General features: G+C 56.1%; 2 protein-coding genes across 7 annotated transcripts in view; both read left to right on the forward strand.

Annotated features, from left to right (window-relative positions):
* The first annotated feature begins 818 nt into the window (after positions 1–818).
* On the forward strand, positions 819–9976 carry SESN2 (sestrin 2). The gene is made up of 10 exons (XM_038160607.1): positions 819–2365; positions 3139–3204; positions 3977–4171; positions 4515–4697; positions 4963–5172; positions 5903–6053; positions 6222–6337; positions 7103–7293; positions 7711–7855; positions 7994–9976. Exons 1-10 carry the CDS (start codon positions 2288–2290, stop codon positions 8078–8080), a joined length of 1422 nt encoding a protein of 473 aa, XP_038016535.1. The 5' UTR covers positions 819–2287; the 3' UTR covers positions 8081–9976.
* PHACTR4 (phosphatase and actin regulator 4) overlaps positions 7723–22310 on the forward strand; it is a 53411-nt gene continuing 38823 nt past the window's right edge. Inside the window, exon 1 of one of the 6 annotated variants that reach the window (XM_038160596.1) lies at positions 7723–7855. The gene's annotated coding sequence lies outside the window, so the exon portion shown is untranslated. Of the gene's footprint in view, positions 7856–10775; positions 10823–10973; positions 11245–15460; positions 15484–15552; positions 17240–20984; positions 21742–22310 lie in introns of those variants that run through there. The other 5 variants (XM_038160594.1, XM_038160601.1, XM_038160597.1 and 2 more) reach the window with 5 other exon arrangements.

Below are 22310 nucleotides of genomic sequence, written 5' to 3' on the forward strand. Positions count from 1 at the left end.
AGCATGGCCTGCTCCTGGCTCCCAGCCTGGGAGGGTGTGCGCCGCTGGCAGCTCCCTGCAGCAGGCTGCTGTGACAGCAGGGAGGTGCTGCTGACAGCCCGAGCCAGCTGCTGCCTGAGCAGGAGCACCGGGGCCAGCTGGGGGAAGTGCTGGGGCTGCAGGTAACCTAGTGCTTGCCAGGTGGGCTGACCAGGGCTGAGGAACACACGGGGGATCCCGTGCTGCCCCAAAACCTAGAGCTCTGTGCCTGCCCAGCGGTGCCTGGCCCCTCCTAGCCCTGCTCGACATGCAGGAGTTGTCTGGGGGACAAATGTCCTCCTGGCACAGCCCTGCGTGTCTTCTGATGGGATATTTTTATATTAAATATTTGGCAGCATCTCCAGCCCATCTCTCCAGCTGGATCACTGCCTGATGCACACCCACAGTCCTGTCCCTCTAATATCCAGAGCTTTTGGGGGAGCAGAGGGGAGAACAGAGGCAGCGTCCCCCTCTCGGCCACCCCCACTTTGCTTGCTCTGTGTTGTCTTTACTGATGCAAAGGAAGAGATGTGTTTTCCCCTCCAGGCTGATGCGTTCAGCCAGAGCAAACACGGAGCTCATGGCCTCAGGTGGAGCTGCAGAGTCATCAGGGAAGGGTTTGGGTTAGACGAGGCCTTAAAGCTCATCTTGTTCACCCCCTGCCGTGGGCAGGGACAGCTCCCACTAGATGAGGTTGCTCCAAGCCCTGTCCAGCCTGGCCTTGGACACTTGCAGCCACAGCTTCTTCGGGCAGCCCCAGGGCTGGCTGGTGGCCAGCAGCAGCTCTGCTTGTGCCCCGTGTCCTGCAGCTCTGTGGGGTGTGACAGTGCCGAAGGAGCAGGTGAGATGCTGGCCTGGGGTGACAGAGGCTAAACCAGCCCCTCTGACCCCTGGTCACCAAGGGGCCACGTTCCCTTGGATCGGATTAAATGAAGCCCCTGAATTGTGCCTCTGAAGTGACACCAGTGGAAATACAGAAGTGGAAACCTTGAGGTGGCCAAAGGCACCCAGACTCCGCAGCCTCAGCACAGAGCCGTGTTTGCAAAACACCCTAAAAATAGCCCCAGGAAGGGACAAGGACCAGGAGCAATGACAGGGACGTTTCTAACTGGCTGTGCCCTGCTCCGTGACGAGGCTGGGCCTGTGGGCTGTGCTGAGGGTGGCTGTTCAGCCGTGGGCTGTGGGCTGTGCGCTGGCACTGCAGTGCCAAGGAGCACTGACGTTCCCCTGCTGGCAGGAGCTCAGCCCAAGCCAGAGGAGGCTGTTGCCAGGAGAATCCCGAGTTGTTTGTGCAGTGACTCCTCTTTGCTGGGCTTGGCTGTGCCGGGCTGTCAGGCAGCACCAGACTGGTACCAGTGCTGTGTCTGGGACAGCCCATGGTTGTGAGGGTGGGTTTTTATCCCTTCTTTTCACCTTTTTTTTCCTCCTGTCCCTTTGGATAAACAGCAAACCCAGTAAAAGAGTCAGAGAATCCCAGACCATTTTGGTTGGAAGAGATATTAAAGCTCATCTCGTTCTGCTCCCCTCCGATGAGCATTTCCACCATCCCAGGTTGCTCCAGCCCTGCCAGCTTGGCCTTGGACACTTGCAGGGATGCAGGGGCAGCCACAGCTGCTCTGGGTACCCTGTGCCAGGGCCTCCCCACCCTGACAGGGAAGAATTCCTTCCCACTATCCCATCTATCCCTCCCTTCTGGCAGCGGGAAGCCATTCCCCCATGTCCTGGCACTCCAGACCCTTTTCCCAAGTCCCTCTCCAGCTCTCTTGGAGCCCCTTTAGGCTCTGGAATGGGCTCTAAGGTTCCCCCAGAGCCTCCTCCAGGCTGAACACCTTCAGCTCTCCCCGTCTTTCTCCAGTGCAGAGTGGCTCTTGCCCTCTTTGGAGCATTTTGGCCTCCTCTGGGCTCGCTCCAGCAGTTCCATATCCTGCTGATGTGGGCCAGCGGAGCGGGGCCGGGGTGTTCGCTCGGGGTGCTTCCCTTGGCCCGGGACGCGCTCCCGGGTCGGGCGTGCGGCCGCTCCGGGTAGACCTGGTGTCTGCGCGCTGGCCACGCCCCGCGCCGTCATTGGTCTGATTATTGTAGGGAGGGCACGTTCGCGAGCTCCCATTGGTCGAGGCGGGCCGGGGGCGTGTCCCCGCCCGTGCTATGTAAGCGCGGCGGGCGCGGGTTCCGGGGCCGCTGCGGAGCGCGGGGGGCCCGGGGGGACACCGGGGGACACCGGGGCTGTCCCGGGCTGTCCGGGCTGTCCCCACCGCCCAGCCCCAGCGTGATGCTGGTCGCCGGCTCGCCGTGCAGCCGCGCGGGGCCGGAGGAGCACCGGGGCTGCGGGGCCCGGCGGGGCGGCCAGGTAAGGGCTCCCGGGCTGTACCGCCCCGTCCCCGGGCTCACTCGGGTGCAGCCCGCACGGGCGTCCCTCGCAGAGGCGCTGGGGTGTGCCCTGGCAGCTGCCCCGGTCACTTCGTGCCATCCCACACCCCTTCCTGCTCAGGAGAGGGTGCCCAGCTGCCCCTCCGCCTCGGCAGAGGCTCAGTGGTGCCGTGGTGTCGCCAGTGCGGGGCTGTGGAAGCAGCTCACCCCGCAGCTCGCTCACCCCGCAGCTCGCTCACCCAGCAGCTCACCCCGCAGCTCACCCCGCAGCTCACCCAGCTCACCCCGCAGCTCCCTGGTGCGTGGCAGAGCGGCTGCCCGCCTGCAGCCTTGAGTGTGGGGCACACAGGACCCGACCCCGTGCTCGGAGCAGGGGCAGCCCTGCGAGTGTGGGGCAGTCGTGATGTTTAGTGGCATCTTGTGCCCAGGGAGGGGTTGGTGGCACCCCCGGAGGAGGCCGTACCCCAGCGCCGGGGCTGTGCTGCTGCCGCTGGCAGAGCCGTCCCGCGGGATGCCCGCGCCCCGTTCCCCCCGCTTTCCCACCGGGAACGGTGTCGCGCTGCGCTGTCCCGCGTGTCACACGCGTCCGGGAGTGCAGCAACATGCCAGCCCGGTTTCATCAGCGCGGCCAGCCTGACGCAGAGGGTGTGCGGACACGGCCCGTGCCCGGTTCTGCCTGAGTCACCCCTTCCGGTGACGCCGACGGGGATGTTCCGAGGCTCCGGTGACTCCCGGCTGTGCCTTCCTTCCTAGGAAAGACGAATCGAGGCTGCCCGGCAGCTGGCGAGGGGCCCCAGCGCCTTCATTCCCCTGGGAGAGGTAAGGCGATGAGGGTTGGCTTGGGTGGGGGTCTCCTCCCTGCTGGGGTCTCCTTCACCCTCCCCTGCTCTGAAGGATTCCCAACCCCCCGATTCCCAGTGCCTGGTGGGGGTGGGATGCTGAGGATGGGGTGGAGAGGGGTCACCCACCGCAAGCGGATCCTTGTGGCATTGTGGGGGGGTCGTTCTGGAGATTAGGGGAACAGCTATATTTCACCCTGGTGTTTGCTTGCCCTGCCCGTGCCTCAGTTTCCCCACTCAGCCAGACGCATCTGTGTTTCCCCTGCGATGCAAAGACCCACACCCTTGCCCTGCCCGACCCCAGCATTCTGCCCTGACATCCCCAGGGCACCTGAGCCCTATCTCAGCGCCCACATTCCCTCCTCCAGATGTTCCTCCTCAGGCAGAGATAGCGCCGTGGTTTCGTCACTGCGCTGGGGGCTGACCCCCATCTCCTCCCCCGCACTCCAGAGGCCAAACAAACAACCCGACCCACAGGCTGAGCAGCACGGGCTGTGTGGGCTCTGTCATGGAGACCCCCAAGGAGCCTGTGCCCCCCGGGGCTGGCGGTGGGGACGTGGGCAGCGGGGGCCCCCGGCGGTGTCCGTTCCGGAGACGGGGCACTTCCAGTGGGGTGAGGATCCAACCTTGGTGCTCTTGGGCTCCTGGGTCCTGCTTGTTGGGGGGGGGGTCTCCATTTAGGTTGGGGGGGTTGGGAAGAGTGGGGGCCACAGCCCGCAGCCCTTCACTTCCCTCCCCTCCTCCTCCTGCAGGTCCCGCAGGAGGGCGGGGAGAGCAGCCTGCACCCGCTCCTCGAGGCCTTCGTCTCAGCAGGCAGGGTGGACCACGTCGCCATGGTCATGGGGCTGCACCCCCAGTACCTCAGCAGCTTCTGGAAGACCCAGTACCTGCTGCTGCGCATGGACGGGCCCCTGCCCTACCACAAGCGCCACTACATCGCCATCATGGTGAGCAGCGCGCCCCGGGCTGGGGGCACAGCAGTGTGGGGTCCCAGCACTGCTGCTCAGGAGCCCTTTGGGACCCCACAGATGGGCCCCTCTCTGATCTGACATCCCCTTTGGGGCTGGTGCCCAGCCAGGGTACCCCAACACCCGCCCTCCAGGAGCCCTGGGGACTGGCACTGATATCGAGGGGGGAAATCCCCCTGTCTGGAACTCGTGTCCCCAGGGAAAATCCTCCAGGGGTGACGTGGGACGAGTGGTGGGCTCCCTCCTTGGCTTCTTCGTGGGCTTGTAGCAGGGTGGGGGCCGCCAGGCAGGGCTGGGGGCTGACTGCTGGCTCTCCCTGCAGGCAGCAGCCCGGCACCGCTGCTCCTACCTGGTGGGCTTGCACATGGGGGAGTTCCTGCAGGTGGGGGGCGACCCCGCGTGGCTGCGGGGGCTGCACTGTGCCCCCCAAAAACTCCGGAACCTCAATGAGATCAACAAGCTGCTGGCACACCGGCCCTGGCTCATCACCAAGGAGCACATCGAGGTGAGAGCTGATGCTGCCAGCGCAGATCCCCCCAAAACACCTGGATTGATCCCAGGGCTCACCTCCCTTGCAGCCCCCAGGGTTTAACCCTTTCAGGGCCGAGGGAGTCAGTGGGATGGGAAGGGGTGGCTTGCCCCGATGGGTCTGTGGGTGAGGCACTTCCCAAACACTCCTGTACCCCTGTCTTGGCGTGGCCCAGCACTGGGCTGTGGTGGGCGTGCGGCGGAGGGCTGGGGGTCTCTCCAACCCCTGCTGTGTGTCGCAGGCTCTGCTGAGGCCGGGGCAGGACAGCTGGTCCCTGGCAGAGCTGGTGCAGGCGCTGGTGCTCCTCACCCACTACCACTCGCTCGCATCCTTCGTCTTCGGCTGCGGCATCAAACCCGAGGAGGAGCAGGACGTGGGGAGCAGCTGCTGGGCCCCCTCACCCCACAGCGACAGCAGCCCTGCCTCTGGGGACAGCACGGGGGGCTCTGGGGTAAGAGGGGTTTGCCTTGCAGGGTGTGAATGTACCCTGGGATGCTTTATGGGGCTGCCCCTGGGAATCACAAATTGGCTTGGATTGGAAGGGACCTTAAAGCCTATCTTGTTCCACCCCATGCCATGGGCAGGGACACCTTCCACTAGACCAGGCTGCTCCAACCCCTGTCCAGCCTGGCCCTTAACGCTTTTAGGGAGGGGGCAGCCACAGTTTCTCTGGGCAAACTCTGCCAGGGCTTCCCCACAGTCACAGGGAAGAATTCCTTCCCAATATCCCCTCTCTCCCTGCCTTCTGGCAGTGTAAGCCGTTCCCCCATGTCCTGCCCCCACAGGCTCTTGTTCCAAGTCCCTCTCCAGCTCTCCTGGAGCCTCTTTAGGCACAGGAAGGGGCTCTAAGGTCTCCCTGAAGCCCTCTCTTCTCCAGGCTGAACACCCCCAGCTCTCCCAGACTTGTCTCCAGAGCAGAGGGGCCCTGCCCTCAGAGAATCTCTGTGGCCCTTATTGGGAACAGCTGATGCTTTAGAGCCATGCGGTACTTCCCACATCCTCCACAGAACTTCCCCTCCTCCCTGTGGGGCCTGGGGATGGGTCATGGGAGCTGCTGGAATCTGGGCAGCACCAGCCCAGAGGGAGATGCCCAGGGGTTCCCCCAGGTGCCAGCAGATCTGGAGCTGGGGGCCCCTCTGGTCGAGCAGGGGCAGGGTTGACCCTGGCCTGTGCCTCCCCAGGGCACGGATGCCGTGCAGGAGGTGGAGGTGCTGATGGAGAGGATGAAGCTGCTGCAGGAAAACCAGCTGGAGGAGGAAGGAGTCTCACAGGAGGAGATGGCGACGCGCTTCGAGCTGGAGAAGACGGAGAGTTTCCTGGTCCCTTCCTCAGGTGAGGAGGTGCAGGGGGCAGCTGTGGGGGGGCAGGAGGTCCCCGTGGGCCAGGGGAGCCCGAGGAGGGGGAAAGGAACCAGGATCTGCCTGAGGGAGAGCGGGATCAGCTCCCCAGTGCAGCGCCGACTCCGTCTGGGCTCACGGCCACTGCGTTGGTGCCTTGTAGATATTTTGGATCCCTCCCTGCAGTCCAACATCCGCTGCTTCCTGGAGGACCCTGAATTCGGGTACAAGGACTTCACACGGAGGGGGGAGCAGGCCCCCCCCACTTTCCGTGCACAGGTGGGTGCTCAGCTCTGGGGGTGCCTCCTGTTTATGTCGGGGTTCTTCCCAGGATTGTGGACAGTGAGTGAAGGGCTGGAGCTGAGCAACCAGGTGCTGAGAACTGGGGGAAGGTGTCAGCTATGGGGGGTCCCCACCTTATGTCCCTGGCTTTGGGGGGTGTTGTGGTTTAAGGCCAGCTGGAGATGAAACGTGACACAGCTGCTCACTCAGCCCCCACTTTCTGCCCCCCAACCCAGGGAGGAAAATCAAAATAAAACTTGTATGTTGAAATACGAACAGTTTAGTAATTGAAATAAAGTAAAATACAATGATAATGCCAAATGATTATAATAATGACAATGAAAAGGGAAGGAACAAGTGATGCACAATGCAGTTGCTCAGCACCTGCTGACTGATGCCAGACCCCCCTTCCCAAACCCAGATTGGCCCCTTCTGGGTCACTCCCTCCAGTTTATGTACTGGGCACGACGTTCTCTGGTGTGGAACATCCCTGTGGTCAGTTCAGGCCCCCTGTCCTGGCTGTGCTCCCTCCCACTGGCAGAGCCTGAAACAAGAGGAGTGAAGTCCTTGACTCAGGATAAACCCAACTTAGCAAAAAAACCAAACCACCAGTGTGTTACCAACACCCTTCTCATTCCAAATCCAAAACACAGCACTGGAACAGCCACTGAGAAGAAATTAACTCCACCCTTCCTGAAGCCAGGACAGAGGGACCCCGCTTTTCCCCACCAAACCCCTACCCCGGCATCCTTTCTCCACCAGGATTACACCTGGGAGGACCACGGCTACTCGCTGATCAACCGCCTGTACCCAGACGTGGGGCAGCTCCTGGATGAGAAGTTCCAGGTGGTTTACAACCTGACCTACAACACCATAGCCATGCACTGTGGCGTGGACACCTCCGTGCTGCGCCGGGCCATCTGGAACTACGTCCACTGCGTCTTCGGCATCCGGTGCGTCCCCAAAACCTGGCTGGGCTTTCTCCTCCGCCTCGGGAAGGGCCCAGGAGCAGGTCCTGTGAATTGGTCTGGGTTAGTGCTGCTGCTGCTGCTTCCCTAAGGCAAAGTGGTGCCGATGGCGGGTTTGGCTGAGGTTCACAACAACCTGGGAAAGGAGAATTTAGTACAAAGTTACAGTAAGGGTGGTGAGGCTCTGGCAGTTTGCCCAAAGAGGCGGTGGAATCCTGATCCCTGGCAGTGCCCAAGGCCAGGCTGGACAGGCCTGGAGCAGCCTGGGACAGTGGGACGTGTCCCTGCCATGGCAGGGGGTGGCACTGGGTGGGCTTTAAGGTCCCTTCCCACCCAAACCATTCTGGGATTCTGTGAATGCACAAGGCTTGTGTCTGCAGTAACACATCCTCCTCTCTGCAGCTATGATGACTACGACTACGGGGAGGTGAACCAGCTCCTGGAGCGCAACCTAAAGGTCTACATCAAGACAGTGGCCTGCTACCCAGAGAGGACGACCAAGCAGATCTACGCACAGTTCTGGAGGCACTTCAAGCACTCAGAGAAGGTGCTGCCCCATCCCTCCCCCCCGGCAGGGTGCTTGGGGTGCTGCTCCCGTGCCTGACCCCGCTCTCGGGGTGCTGCCCCCATGCCTGACCCCGCTCTCGGGGTGCTGCCCCCGTGCCTGACCCCGCTCTCGCCCTAGGTGCACATCAACCTGCTCCTGCTGGAGGCACGCATGCAGGCGGCTCTGCTCTACGCCCTCCGGGCCGTCACCCGCTACATGACCTGAGCTCCTCTGCTCCTGCTCCTGCCCTGGCTGTGCGGGAACGGCCAGGGGGCAGCTGCAACCCTGGGAATCCCACTGGAGTATTGTCTCCCTGCTTCACGGGCTCAGAGCCGTGGGAGCAAAGTGGGAGCTTCCCTGCGCTCTCTCCCCGGAGAGGGGAGCCCCCGGGAAGCTGGCGGGGCTGGGCAGAGCCCCCGTGCTGCCCTGGGCTTGCCAGAGCTGCCAGTGCTCCACTGCTCCGTGCCTTTCTGGGGCTGCCCCCAGTGAAGCCAGACTGGGGTGTCTGTGGCTGCAGGGCTGGTGTCACACCCCTGTGACGTGTCCTGGCACCAAGGCTGCCACCGAAGAGGACTGTCCCCCTGCCAGAGATGGCAGAGGACATCATGGGCTTCATCCCTGCCTTTTGGGTGCTGCTGTGCTGGGACACACAGCTGCTGGTGGGGTGCTGCCCAGGCACCCCTCCCCACCTTTCTGCCTCATCCCCTGCAGTTTGGGATGTGAAGTGCCTTTAAGCTAAGTGCCAGGGCAGGAGCAGGGAAAGGGAAAGAATACCTGAGTGTTTTACACCTTTTTGCATTGTTTTCCAACCACTGGCACATCTCCACTGCCTCAGCTTCAGGGGCTGGGCTGGGGAGCTGTGCTGGGGCGCAAGGCTCCCTCAGCCCCTCTCCGGCTGCGAGGGTGGCAGGGCGGGATGGGCTGGCCTCGGCTTCATCGGGATCTGCCAGAGCATTCCCAGCAGCACGTGGAGGTGCCCGCTGGGGAGCGGGATCCAGGGCCAGCAGCATCGCCACCCTTGGCTGGGCTGTTGAATGAGAGCTCCAGTTAAGTTATTTCTAGTTTTTTTGGATATATTAACTCCTGACGAGGCATGGGTATGCCTCTGTAACTTTGCTATTAATCTTGTTTGAAAAAATAAAATAATTATTTTTTAATTCTTTTTCACTTTCTCCTTGGTCAGCCCAGGGGCTATTCCTGTGTGGCAGGCGCAGAGTGCAGGGGTCCTGCTGCTCTGGGACTCCCCAGGAGCATCCCCCAGTTGTCCAGGGAGGAGGTGGGAGGTCTGAGTACCCCCATTTGCCCGAGGGGGATGGGTTTGACTGCAGTGAAGTCTCTTTGTGGTGACTGCTCCCAGTCTTCCCAGGCTGTAGCACCTTCCCGGGAAGCCAGGCTTCAGGCACGGCGCTCATCCCGCGGTGTGTGTCCCCCGGGATGCTCTGAGCCCTGCAGTGGTGCCGGGGGCACAGCAGGACACCCCAAGCCCTGCAGTGGTGCCGGGGGCACAGCAGGACACCCCAAGCCCTGCAGTGGTGCCGGGGGGCACAGCAGGACGCCCCAAGCCCTGCAGTGGTGCCGGGGGGCACAGCAGGACGCCCCAAGCCCGTGGCGTGGAGCCCAGAACTAATCAGGGCGAGGGCAGGAGCCCCTGGCAGCTGCTGATAAGCTCCTGGGGAGGGGCAGCCCTGCAGGGAAGGCTCTGCCCCGTGTGCCCCAGGAGCTGAGCCTGGCTCTGGGGCTGCTCGGGACCCTCGGGGGCCCTGCCCTGCTGCCCCTGAGCAGAGGGGCTGGGAGGGACACCTGGCGAGGGTGTGCTGGGGTGGCAGGGCAGAGTCCCTGCTTTGGGGAAAGAGGCTTGAGGGCAGCTGGTTTTGGGAAACTGAGGCAGGAGGACAGGGCTCCCTGGGCTTTGCTGTAGTGCCAGAGGTCCTGGTGGAGATAAGAGCCCCACAAAGTGCTGTTCTTTCAGGGGGACTGGGGCGCCTGGGGAGCTGAGCCAGCCCTTGGGTCTCCTTCAGCTCACACCCTGGGTCACGGCATCACTTCACCCCCCTTTGTTTTTTCAGTCAGTCATAATTATAAACCAATAATAAACCAATAAATTCCTCGTCTGGTGCATAACTAAAGCCTGCAATTTGTGTACATATCTATAATTTATCCACAGCTTTCACTGTTCTCTTGCAGGGCAGGTGTGTTAATAATCTCCCTGCCTGTGGCTGATAGTTATGATCCCAATAAATGCTTTTTTTTTATTCACTACAATTGCCCTCAATTTAAAAACATGTGTTAGTGGTGTTTAACACACATCAAAGCAACAGGAAATAATAGTAGTGGTAATAATAATAATAATAATAATAATAATACTTTGTGCTGAAGGAACATTTTACGAGTGATGGAGCCCGAAGTGCTTTGCAAAGGCGGCAGCCGGGGCTGAGCTGCCCTCTGTGCAGGGCTGGAGATGGGAAACAGCCGTGCCCTGGGTGTGGGCAGCTCATCCCGACAGCTGCAGCTGGATCTGCCGCACGGGCTGCGAGGGACAACCCCAGAGCCCAGGGGGCTCGGGGCGCTCCCCGTGCCAGCTCCCCACGACCCCTGCCCCCTCCGACCAGAGTCCCACCCCCAGCACCCCACCATCCCTACAGCGAGCCCCCACGGCCCCAATCAGGAACCCAAACCTTCACCCCACGCTCCCAGCGACCCCCACCCAAAGCTCCCCAACCCCACTCACGCCGCGACCCCAAAATCTCACCCTGCCGCCCCAAACCCCCGCCAGCAGCCACTGCCTGGCCTCAGAGCCTCCCTCCAGCCTCCCCCTGACCCCAAAGCCCCCCGGCCCCAAATCCCCCCCAAAGCCCCGCGCGCCCGGCCCGTTCCGGGGGCGTGTCCTCCCGCCGCACTACATCTCCCGGCGTGCCCCGCGCGCGCTTCCGGCGGCGCGGCCGGCGGCGGCGGCGGCAGCGGCGGCAGGTGAGCGCGGGCGGGCGGGGGCGCCGCGGGCCCGGAGCGCCCCGGCCGGAGCAGCGCGGCCCTGCCCGGAGCACCGCGGCTCGGCCCGGCCCGGGGCAGCGCTTCGGGGCGGCGGCGGGCACGGAGGGCGAGCGGGGGCGCCCGGGGATGCCGCGGAAGGGCCGGGGCGCTGCGGGCCGGGGGCGCCCCGGGAGCGGCCCCGCGGGATTCGGCTGGCGGGTCGAGCGCAGCCCCCGCCGGCTCCGAGCGCCGGGAGCGCGGTTCGCGTCCTGGGCGCTGCTCCCCTCCGAGGGACGGTCCCGGAGCCCGGCGCGGCTGCGGCTGGCTCCCCGGTGGAGCCCGGGCTGGGTCGCTGCTGCCGCCCGAGCCCTGCCGCGAGCGCGTCCAGCTTCCCCAAAGTTCCCTCTGAGGCAGCCCCGTTGGTATTTCTTTGTTTGATCTCTCCTGCCTTAATGTTGACTGAAATTTGAAACGTCCCCGTTGTGCTTTCTGGCTTAATTGTTCTTTCCCTCTGTTTGCACGCAGATGAATTATTTACCTCTGTGCCTTGCATTGGCTTCTGTTTGCCCAGGTGGAGGTAGGCGAGGGCTTGGTGCCCTTCTCTGGCACTGAAACGCTGCAAACAAAGTAAATGATGTGAGACGGGGCTTAGCTGAGGCTGAAATAAGCTATAAAACTCCTTGAGCATTAGGATGCTTAAATGCCGCTTCTGCAAGCCTAGGAAGAGAAGTGGGAGTCAAGGAATCCCAGAATGACTTCAGTTGGAAGCGACCTTAAAGCTGCTCTTGTACCACCCCTGCCATGGCAGGGACACCTTCCCCTGTCCCAGGCTGCTCCGAGCCTGTCCAGCCTGGCTTGGGCACTGCCAGGGATCCAGGGGCAGCCCCAGCTGCTCTGGGCACCCTGTGGCAGGGCTGCCCACCCTGCCAGGGAGGGATTCCTTCCCAATATTCATCCACATCTCCTTGTTGACTTCAAAACTGTCCCCCTTGTCCTGTCACTTTCTGCCTGTGTAAAAATTCACTCTCCTTCTTTTTAGAATCTTCCTTCAACCATTGGAAGGGTGTAGTGAGATTCCCCAGGAGCCTTCTCCTTGCAATTGCTTCTTTATCGCTTAAGGAAAGCTGGCGTTGTACAGCAGTGAGTGCTGAAGTTTGGTGATGCTCCTGTTTTTTAGCAGCAAGTCCGGTGCAGGATCGGGGAAGGGGATTGGTGAGGTTTCCACAGCCCACTCTTGGACGTTCAGCTGGGTCAGTTTGATGTGCTGCAGAAGATGCAAGGGAGTGTAACCGGATTCCTCTCCCTGCTGCGATTTCCTCAGGAGTGCCTGGTGCTCTTCAAGCAGACCTTTTAAATGAATCCAAACTGCTTTCAAGAGTAAACACCTAAAATCGTCAACTTACACGGCTCAAATTCCTTTTTGTGGAGGAAAGGGCAGAACAGAGCCAAAATGAGGCCGACTGGGGGCCGGGGCTGTGCAGTTACACCAGCTGAAGCTGAGAGTCTGCACAGCGATGGTAACAAAACCATCGGGGTTTGACCATCAGATGGTAACAAAGCCCCTTTCTCAGTCAGGAGGTTCAAACCTGTTCCTGCCAGCAGTGCAGGGAATGACAGCGCTGTTCTGTCCCGAGTCCAGGTGGTTTCAGAGGTGCCACTGTCCCTTCAGGTGATTCTCTGCTATCTGATAATGCATCAGAGTGTTTTCACAAGAGCGTTTTCTTTCTGGGTTGCCAAGGACTGGGCTGTGTCTGAGGCACAGAGCACACTCAGCCCCGGGAGATGGAGTCCTGTCGGGGGCATGGGGCAGTGCCGCAAACAAGGGGAATGTGGTTGCATCCTTGTTTTCAGCAGCTGGATCAGTGATTATACAGCCTTCCTCTTCATTCAGTCACTGGTTAATTTCATTTCCAGTTCAATTTGATAACAGTTTTGAGAGCCAAATCATTTGTATTGAAACAAATGGCTTCTATTTTGATCAAATTTTATTGTGTTTGGCATGTGTTGGAACATTCTATGTATTAAAAAATTGCTGAGACCATGGTTCCTGCAGGTTTATTAGCTGCTGATGAATATTTAGTTACAAGCTGTACAAAACCTGTGCCTGGGTGTGGGGGGGTGGGCTTAAAACAGAACTGGGTTTTTCTGGCTGGTCTCAGTGATACCATGAGTGAAGAAAGCTGCAAATGTCCTTGGGATCATTTGGATTACCCTAAAACTTGTCATTTTTCAGGCAAAACCAGAACTCTGGGCTGCAGGGAAGCTGGTAGGGCTGTTGGGGGCAAAGACATCATCTTGCTGCTGCATCCCTTAGGGTGGGAGTGGAGATGCTCCAGGTCCTTCATAATCAGTTCCCTGATTCTCTTTCGAAGTGATTTTCTGCATACAAATGCCATGTGGGTTTGTTTTTCTGAGTATGAGAATGCTTTTATTTTTTGCTGGCACGTTTGGAGCCTGTGGAAAACTAATGGATGTGCAACTGTGGCAGCGTTGGGCCTGGGCTTTGTGTGGAGGGGAAGAAAGCCCTTTCAGAGATCTATTTTTATCAGTTAATTAGTCGCTGTTGCTGACGTGTCAGTGCTGTGGTGATAACTATTCCCAGCTCTTCCCTGCACAGGGGGTCACGGTTGGGCAAGGAATGCAGCAGCCAGCGTGGCTGCTGTCCCCATGGCTGAGTTTAACTCCTTCCAGGCTGTGCCCTGCACACAGGGGCACGTTCCCGGGCAGGAGCTGGCACACAGCTGCACAGGAGTTTGTCAGTCTTCAGCACAGTGGGTGCTTTCCCACTGGGGCCTGCCCTTCATCTTTCCTCTGCCCAGAGGATTTACTGCAGCTCGGTGGGAGCTGAGGTGTGGAGGCTGCAGTGACTTGCCCGTGGCTGGGTGATAGGCCTGGAACCAGAGGTGAAAGGCTGCAGCTTTCCCAATTCTTGCTCTTATCTGCTGGTGTTGAATGACTCAGGATGCTCTGTCTGGGTCGGAAGGTGGCCGGGCAGAGCATCTAGTGATTACACGTTGGTATTTTGCTTCTTGTAGATGAGGAGTTGCTGTTTTCCTGATTTCAAAATGACAAAGCCCTTAATCTGAAAATCCTTGTGTTGTTCATTCTGTTGCTTGTGGTGTCACTTGTTTTTGATCCTCAGCTGTGCTCAGATAGGGAGGCGAGAGGCAGCTTGGTCTCAGCTCTGCCCTGGTTGTCACTGCCTGAATTTCTTTGTTTTTTGGTGACTCTCTGCTCTTTCTGCTGAGGATGGGATGGGGGAGGGAGGACTAATTATCTCCAGAGAGAGGCTTTAAATGCTATTAGCCAAAAGAGCAGGCTTCATCCCCTAACTTGAATGAGTTGAGAGAAATAACACAAAGCACTGGTGGCAAAGATATGAAAATTGAGAGCAGTCCAAATGGTTTCTCTCTGCTGAACCCTGGAAATTTATTATTTCTTTTCCCTGAGCCTTTGGCTGGTAGCAGCTTTGGAGGAGTGAGGGAAGGGGTAAACAGATTGTTAACTTTATTCTTTAGCGTTTGTGCTTTTTGCATGCTGATTCCAAGGCACAGCCAGGAATCCTCACCTACCAGCTTGGTGCAGCCAGTGATGGGCAATTCATTATCAAGGACTAATTAACCGCAGCTGCTGAGTGTCAGGGGCAAAGCAAGGTGCATACTGATGAGGTCGATTTGTGCAAGCCTGGCACTTCTGTGCAGTCGGTGCCTTTTGAAACGCTTTTAGGAAAGATCATTGGACTTGGGTAAAGTTTACTGCTGTTGGAGGTTTGACCCTTTTCGCTGTCAGCTCCAGAAAGCTGCTGCTAAAAGCAGGAATCTCTTGGCTGCCAGTACCTAAAGGTTTTCCTTTCCTTAACCAAGCCCCAAAAGTTAACCCCTTAATTACAGCTGTGTTGCACAGACTCAGTTGTCTAAAATACATCAAGATTAATCCCCGCCATTGATTTGAACTGTGGGCTGCCCCTTAGGGGCTTCCCTCATCACCTCACACTTGTCTGTGGGAAGGGTGAGCCTCTCTTCATGTGCTTTTCTCTCCCTTAGCTTTTAAGGGTGCAATCAAGAAAAGTTTGGCCCTAATCGTGCAGAAAAGCCTCGATTTGTAAACTTGGATCAAAGTTTGGGAGGCACGGACTTGTTTGGTGTCTGCACAGTGTTCGGGGTGGGCCATGCTCAGACCTCTGCTGTGTAAACACTGCTGCAGAGGGTGACTTAGCAAAAAAAGAGATTATTGCTGCATGTGGCCTTGAGGCTGGGATCACAAGCTGTGTCTCAGGCTGTGCTCGTGGAGGTGAAGCTTCCAGAGGTGTTTATGGATGGGGGATAAAGCCAGAGGTTGCTGTCTTTGGAGTATTTGAGCTTTGAACAAAGCGTGTCACTGTGCCACTTTTCAGGGACTTTGGCTCACGTGCCTTGAAGGTTGTGTTCTCTTGGCTGATCCTTCTGTCCTGCTCCAGATCAAGTCTGGGGTGTCTGTCACAGCTGAACTCGCTGCTGCAGGTCGGGGATGGCCACGGGGGCTTTGGGCGCTGCTGTTTCTGTGCTGGCAAGAGCTCCTCTGCAGAGGTGCTGGTGCGTTGTCCATCCCTCTCCTCTCCTCAGCTGTCTAGGGTTTGTGCTGGTTTGCTGCAGTGCCAAGATCCACGGGAAGCAGGTTTGCAGGTACAGCTAACACCCGCCAGCCTCTGGATCCCAGTGCAGGGGAGGCTTGAGAGGGTTTGAGCAGGGATGCAGGCGAGGTCGGGAGGATTGAGCTGCTCTTTGCTGGCTGCCTCAGGTTCTGTGGGAATGCACTTTTAAAGCTGCTCTGCTGCAATGCTGACAGTGGAAATCTGGATGGATCCACAGAATATCTGCTCCGTGTTCCTGGATGGATGACCTTGTGCTGATGAGGTTATCTTCATCAGCTGGGACTAAGGAGGAGGATAATTACTGAAATAGTGCTAAGGTGTCTGATTTGTGCTAGTAAATTTGGGCTTTTATTATTTTTGGCAATATTAAGCGTAGTGTCTGTTGCAAACCAGGTGAAACAGGAGAAGAGCTGTTACAGAATCATGGAATATGCTGAGTTGGAAGGGAACCCATCAGGGTCATGGAGTGCAGCTCCTGCTGGATTTGTTCCCTTGTAAAGGGTGTTTGTGTGATGCCAGAGGAGAACAAATAATTGTGGGATGAAGGCTTGCTGTGAGGCTGCTGGATCCCCAAAATCAGTGTAACACTAGTGATTACTCTAACCACTATTATTCCACATCTGCCTCTGGCCTCCAAATGAAGCCTTCAGTCTGTATTTTAGTGACTGCGTTCTCTCTGCTTGTCAGCTGTGAGTCCAGGGAAAATAAGGATGCTCAGGTGGACAGGGGGCCTGATTTAGCTCCCAGCTGTGCTGCTGTCCTGGTGTTTGATGCCAGGCAAGTCACTTTTTCCTTGTTTCATCCTTCTGTCTACCCTCTCCAAGATTACCTGTGGTTACTGAGGATGTCATCCTCCTGTTTATAGCTAGAGGGACAAATTAATTCATCTCAGCCTTAAGGGCCATAATTAGCAGCCAGGTTCTACTGGTCTAGTCCCATCCTGCTCTGTGTCATAGGGTGTGTAGGTGGGCCCTTCAGTAAACAGAGTATGAATAACAGGAGGAAGTGTTTGGCTATGTTGGGTAAGTCCAGCATCAGCTGTGTTCAAGGAACTGTTTCTTGATTTTCACCTTCTCCTGTATTTTGTGAAGGTGTAATTTGAAGTTTTAACTCTGCAATGCTTTTATTTAAATGCTCATTCAGGTTTCACACTGGGCTTTCCTGTCTGTGGATCTTGCTTCTTGTATTAAGTTCTTTTGCAAGGGGGGATTTTTGAGAGCTTTTTCAGAGAAATAGAAAAAAAGTTTGCCTTGACTCTGCAGTAAATTCCTGCTGCTCTTGGGAAGTGGGATTTATAAAGCTGCTGTGCTACATTTCAGCATGGAAGGGGAGGTGGGGAAGAAACTACCAGAAATCCATTTCTCCTTTAATATGGATTGTATAGGTGATACTCTTGCGTGGAGAGCAGCAGTCCTTGCATAAGCACTGGATACATTAACATTTCTAACTAGTAAATTTATGGATAATCTCTTCTTTTGGAGGATTTATTTAGATTTGAGAGCATTAGCCTCTGGGAAAATTAAACCTCTTTTAAATCCACTTTGTTGAGAGACTAGACCGAGGAGCTGCTGGTGAGCCCTGCCATCTTCCTCCCACTTTCTGCGGGCTTGATTGGAATTGCAGTGCAGGGACACAGCTGGTCCAGAGGCACCCGGGCTTTGGCTTTAGGTGCTTTATCCAGTTGTGGCAAAATGGATTTGGAGCCTGTTTGCTGTTCCTGTAAGGGGCGTGTGCAGCTTTAAGCACTGCCAAAACCAAGAGAGCCCCTAAAACAACCAGCCCCAAAGGTAAGAAGGATGCAATGCTTGTGGGAGCTGAGGTGTCTGGATAAAGCTGTTTTTCTGCATACTGTCACAGTTTTGGGGCCGGTGGTGACTGCAATGTCAGTGTGCTGGGTGCTGCTGTGCCTGCCGAGGCGTACCTTCGTTTCAGGTGGCTGATTCATGGCTCTGTGTATTTAATCATAGTTTCTATAGCAGTGAAATCTTTAACGAGCAGCTGGAGTTTGCTCTTGGTCCGTTGCGGGTTCGCTGAATGTCGTGGCCGATTCACTCCTGTGTTCTTGCTGAGCAGAGTCATTTCAGAGGGGATGACACCGAAGGCTATTCCATGTTTCTGGTGCATGTAATGAGTACTGAAACAGCTCTTTCACCTTAATAGTATTACTATTTTTAATATTATGTTGCGAGCATTGCTTTGTCCTGTCGTGTGCAGCTGCACTGCTGAGTAAATGCAGAGTAGGATTCCTTATGCTGATGTGAATGTTTATCTTACTACCTTTTGATTATCATTTAAGATAATTGAACCTGTGATTGTCGACTTCAGTCTCCCTGTGTTCTCCACAGATGCATCCCTCAGGGTTTGGTATTACCTGTTGGCTCATAATATGACCGTGGTTTGGTGCTGTTGTGCTGAAAGCTCAAATTCTTTAATTCTTTGGTATTTCCAAGGTGGCTTTGGTGCAGGAAGCAGTTTTCATTCTTAATGCCAGCAGCAAGGGGTTTGATTTGCATCCTCAAGATAACGTGGGCAGTGGTTTTGTGTGGGTTTAGAGCCGCATGTTGCCTTGCTCTGGTGTCCTACAAATGTGTTGCGTTCCTGAACTTGGAGCAGAAGGCTGATCTGGAGAAGGGCACTAGCTGTTGGGTCCCTCCGTGGGATGAGAGTTCTCTGGGGTGGCTGACAGTGCTGCTGATAAGCTTGGCTTCAACAAAACCTCGTTTGGAGCTGGTGTTGAGGTTGCTTTGGGGGAAGTGTGACAGTTTGCAAGGTGAGACGTTTCTGTTTTGATGGGTGGGAGAATTAACGCCGTGTGATTCATTCCAGTGATGTGTCTGGTTTTGGATCAGATTTGGATTTTTGTAAAGGATATTAGCATTTGTCTTCAAAGAAAGCTAAGCTGAAAGGCAGAAGATGACAGAAGGAGTTCCTGAGCTGTTCTGATGGGATGAATGAATCTTGTGGCTGGAGATCCCTGCACACTTGAGGGGACTGGGAGGATTGGTCTTGGGCAACGTGATCCCTGTGCTCAGGACCTCTTCCCCTTGTGCTTGGGGTGCCAGGAGGGAGAGAGGGGCACCAGGGCAGTGCAGTGTGGATGGGAGGGCTGTGGGACACGGGCTGTGCCCTGGGTCTGCAGGGACAGTGATTACCCACGGCAGGAATCCGTCCTGCGGGCAGCCGGGTCCCGGGGGAAGCGTTCTGAGGGTGGCCAGGCTTGCTGAGCAGCACAGGAGCCACAGGCCTGCGAGCAGGGAAGGAGATGGCAGTGTCTGGTGCTCTTGGGGCTCGGTGTGCCCTGCAGGAGCAGCCTCTGGGCTGGTTTTGTCTTGGCAAAGGCAGCAGTGTCTGGAGGTCTCCATGTGCCTAGGACAGCCCTGCTCCTGCTGGAATCCGAGGCTACCCTAAATGCCACCACGCCTGAGGGATTACAGGGCAGGTCCAGCAGGAGTGAGCAAGGCAGAATTCAGGCTCCATTTTAGTGTTTTATTGCCTGCTCTCGGGGCTATCACTTCCTTTGCAAAGGGATTATTTACTTCCTGCAGAATCGCCTGGACAGGAGTAGAGTGTGCAAGAAAACGAAAATCTCTGGTGATGACTGAGCTGTTCCATGTTAAATTGAATCATCTGGGGACATGGGGCAGGTGATGCATTAGTCAGATCTCAGCGTGTGCTCTGCCAGTGGAGGGATGTGGTCCCCAAAAGCCAGAGAGTGCCCGTGTGTTTTAGCAAATTGCAATTTAAGTGTGCTAGGAGCGAGTCTGAGCTGTTTTTGTGGCTGGAGGATTGCTGGTTTATGTCGTGATCCCTTAACAAAACAGCTCTGATGGAGGCAGCCTCTGCCATCGGGCTTTGTGTCTCAGCAGGACAAAGGCTGTGCTGGAAGCAAAGCTGGTGTCTGTGCCTGGTGTGTCCATCTGTGCTGGCTGGGAGAGAGCTGGAGTTTGGAAATGCTTTTAACTGTGTGGGGGGAGCAGGTGGCTTTTCATCCCAATGAATTGTTTATTCCAATACAGATTGGGGCAAGGTTTTGTTGCCGCCCATTGTTCCAAGAAAGTGGGAGGAATGAGGGGTAGAAAGCGTGGAACTGGTTAAACTGGAATTCCTGGGTAGTGCCTGCCCTTGAGTTACGATCAGCGAGGTCCTGCTTATTTCAAAACCCAGGGCTGACAAATCCTGCTGCTCTGGGATCAGTTGGTGCTTTAGGGTTTTGCTTCTAGGTGTACTGGACGAGTTTGAGCATAGCTTTGCAGCAGAGAACTCAAACAATCTTGTAAATATGAGTAAGCAATGTTGGTTTGTCACAGCTCTGAGGTTATGCAGGACAGGTACTCGTGGCCTGGTGACCACCCTGGCTCAGAGAGCTTGGAGGGAGCAGGGCGGCACCTTCCCTGCAGGGCTGCCCGCAGCGGGACGCGCTCTGGCGTGGGCAGCTCTGTGCTGCTGCCAGCTTTTCGAGGCTGTGGGGTGCTGGGGAGCCTGGCTCGATGTCTGCCCAGCCCTGGCCTTGGCTGTGTGACTGGCTCTGCAGCCCGGCGTGGGGCTCTGCAGCTGTGTGAACCTGCAGCTCCTGTGCAGCTCCTGCGCATTCGCTGCCTCCCCTCGCCCTCCAGCCGCTGCTTGTGTGACAAACCGAGGGACTGAGCTGCGCTCAGGCCAGCTGCTCCTGCTCCAGGCTGCTCTTGGCTGGGCTCAGCTGCCCTGAGTCTCCCGTTGCTGTACAGGGAAGGGCTGGGAGCTCTGGGTGTACCTGGAGTGCTCCTCGGGCTGCCCTGTGGAGGATGCTGTGCTGTGAGCCAGGGCTCCTCATGCTAGCTGTGCAGAGACAGCTCCAGCACCCTTCCTCTTAATACAGCCCATCCCACGGCATTTCCTCAGCTCTGTGCCTCAGGAATGTAGAGATGTTGATGTTGTCTCTAATTTTAAAGTCCTCTCTGCTCCTTGGTGTTAATGGGATTCCCTTGATTTAATTGGCACAGCTGGAGAAGAGCATTTTTTCCTGGTTGCCTTCCTGGCCCAGGTCAGCTAGCCTGCCTGCAGGGCACGAGGAGAGATTTGGCGCCTCAGTTGGGTGTTTTTTCAGCCATTGTTACTGTGGAAGGCCCTTTTGTGGCTGGAAAGAAGCCCTGATAGTTTTGTTGAGCTCTTAATGCAGCTAAATGTGTTGGCTGGAAAATGTCATTTCTAATGGAAAGTTAGAGTGGTGATGAGAGAAGAGAGCTGAAATATTCCTGTTCTTGGGGGAGTTCCAGGAGATTACTGTCTTTAGCCCACTTAAGATTTAATTGAAGATTATTTGGAGGAGTATATCAGACCAAAACTTAAAAGACAGTGACCATGTGCTGAGCAGTGCAGTCCAGTGGAAGATGCCTCTGCCTGTGGCTGGCAGGCTGGAATTAGATGATCTTTAAGGACCCTTCCAACCCAAACCATTCCACGATTGTGTCCCTGCCTGAAAGCATTTCTAAGAGCACTAGGAGAGGCAGAGAGGTCAGATGGCTGCACTGAGCACCATCCCCAAGCCATCAGTGTTGCTGCTTCATAAACTTTGTGCACAACCATGAGAACTACAAAAGATTTTTTTTTCTTTTTCAGAAAATATTCTCACTCAGAAGCCTTTTGGGCTTGTTTTCACAATGGCATGCCTCGCTGCCTGCACTCATGTTATGAAGACTTTGCCAGATCAGTAGTGGGAATTAATTTCTCTTCTGTCCTAGTTTAAGTCTGGGCACCTTTTTATTAAACCTGGAGCTTTGCAAGAAAATAATTGCCTGAGGAGGGCTTCTTCAAGGAAATTTGATATCTTAATCAGAAATAATTAGAAATTATGCTAGTGAGTCTGTGAAAGAAAACAATAAGGCTACAACTGAGTTTCAAACTACCTGAAGTGCTGGCAAAATCTGCTTCAAAAGGTGGAATGTAATGCTCCTATAGATTGTGATGTAATTCCAGAGTGTCGATTCAGAAAGAACTTTAATTTCAGATAGGTGAGCCGTTCCCATTGAAAAGCATTGACTGTGGGTTGACAACGACACCTGCACAGCAAAGGTTTCCTGTATCTCGTGTTTTTTCAAGTGGGAACGTTCATTGCCCTTGTGGAATTTGACTGGAGACGCCTGGTTGATGTTTGGAACGTGCAGCAGGGAAGGCAGGGAGTTTAATCTGATTGCACAAACCCCGCGGGCTGCTGATCCCAGGAAGCAGTTGGGCACTCAGGGTGCTTTGGGAAAGACCCTTATGGCAGAACTGCAAATTCAGCTCTGCTGCTGCAGGATTTTTGGGAGTTCAGGTGAGCTTTTGAACAAATTCATTTTAGTGCTTTGATGGTGGTTAAGCTCATTCCTCTCACTTTTTAAACAGAGGAAAAAGGAACGCTTTTCAAACGGGCTCTGCAGTGGCTGACAGTAAAAGTGGGAGGAAATGGTGGTTGCAAATGAAATTGTCTGTCGAGTCATAATTACAGGGGCATGACCACAGCACCGAGCGAGTACTCAGCTGCTAAGTTTTTATTCAAAGTTTGATGAAAATGGAAACCACAAAATGAAGGCAGAGGTGGTTTGAATTTTACCCCAGAAGCCAGAGGTAAATAAGTAACCCTGTTATTTTGTGCCTTTTGGGGGTGTGCTGCAGAAGTGACACAGATTTTTACGGCTCAGCTGATAGGTGCAGCCCAGGGTCCTCAGCTGCTCTCTGGAACGGCGGGTCCAGGGTGAGAGGTTTTCTTGGATGCATCCAAACAAGCTCGTTTGGATCCTTCATGGCACACAGGCACAAGCAGAGGACTGAGCTCGTGTTTGCTTAGCATTCATCAGGTATAAACCACATCATCCTAGGGTGGTTTGGGCTGGAAGGGACTTT

Source organism: Motacilla alba, chromosome 23 (assembly GCF_015832195.1).
Source record: "Motacilla alba alba isolate MOTALB_02 chromosome 23, Motacilla_alba_V1.0_pri, whole genome shotgun sequence".
NCBI classification, from domain to species: Eukaryota; Metazoa; Chordata; class Aves; order Passeriformes; family Motacillidae; genus Motacilla; species Motacilla alba.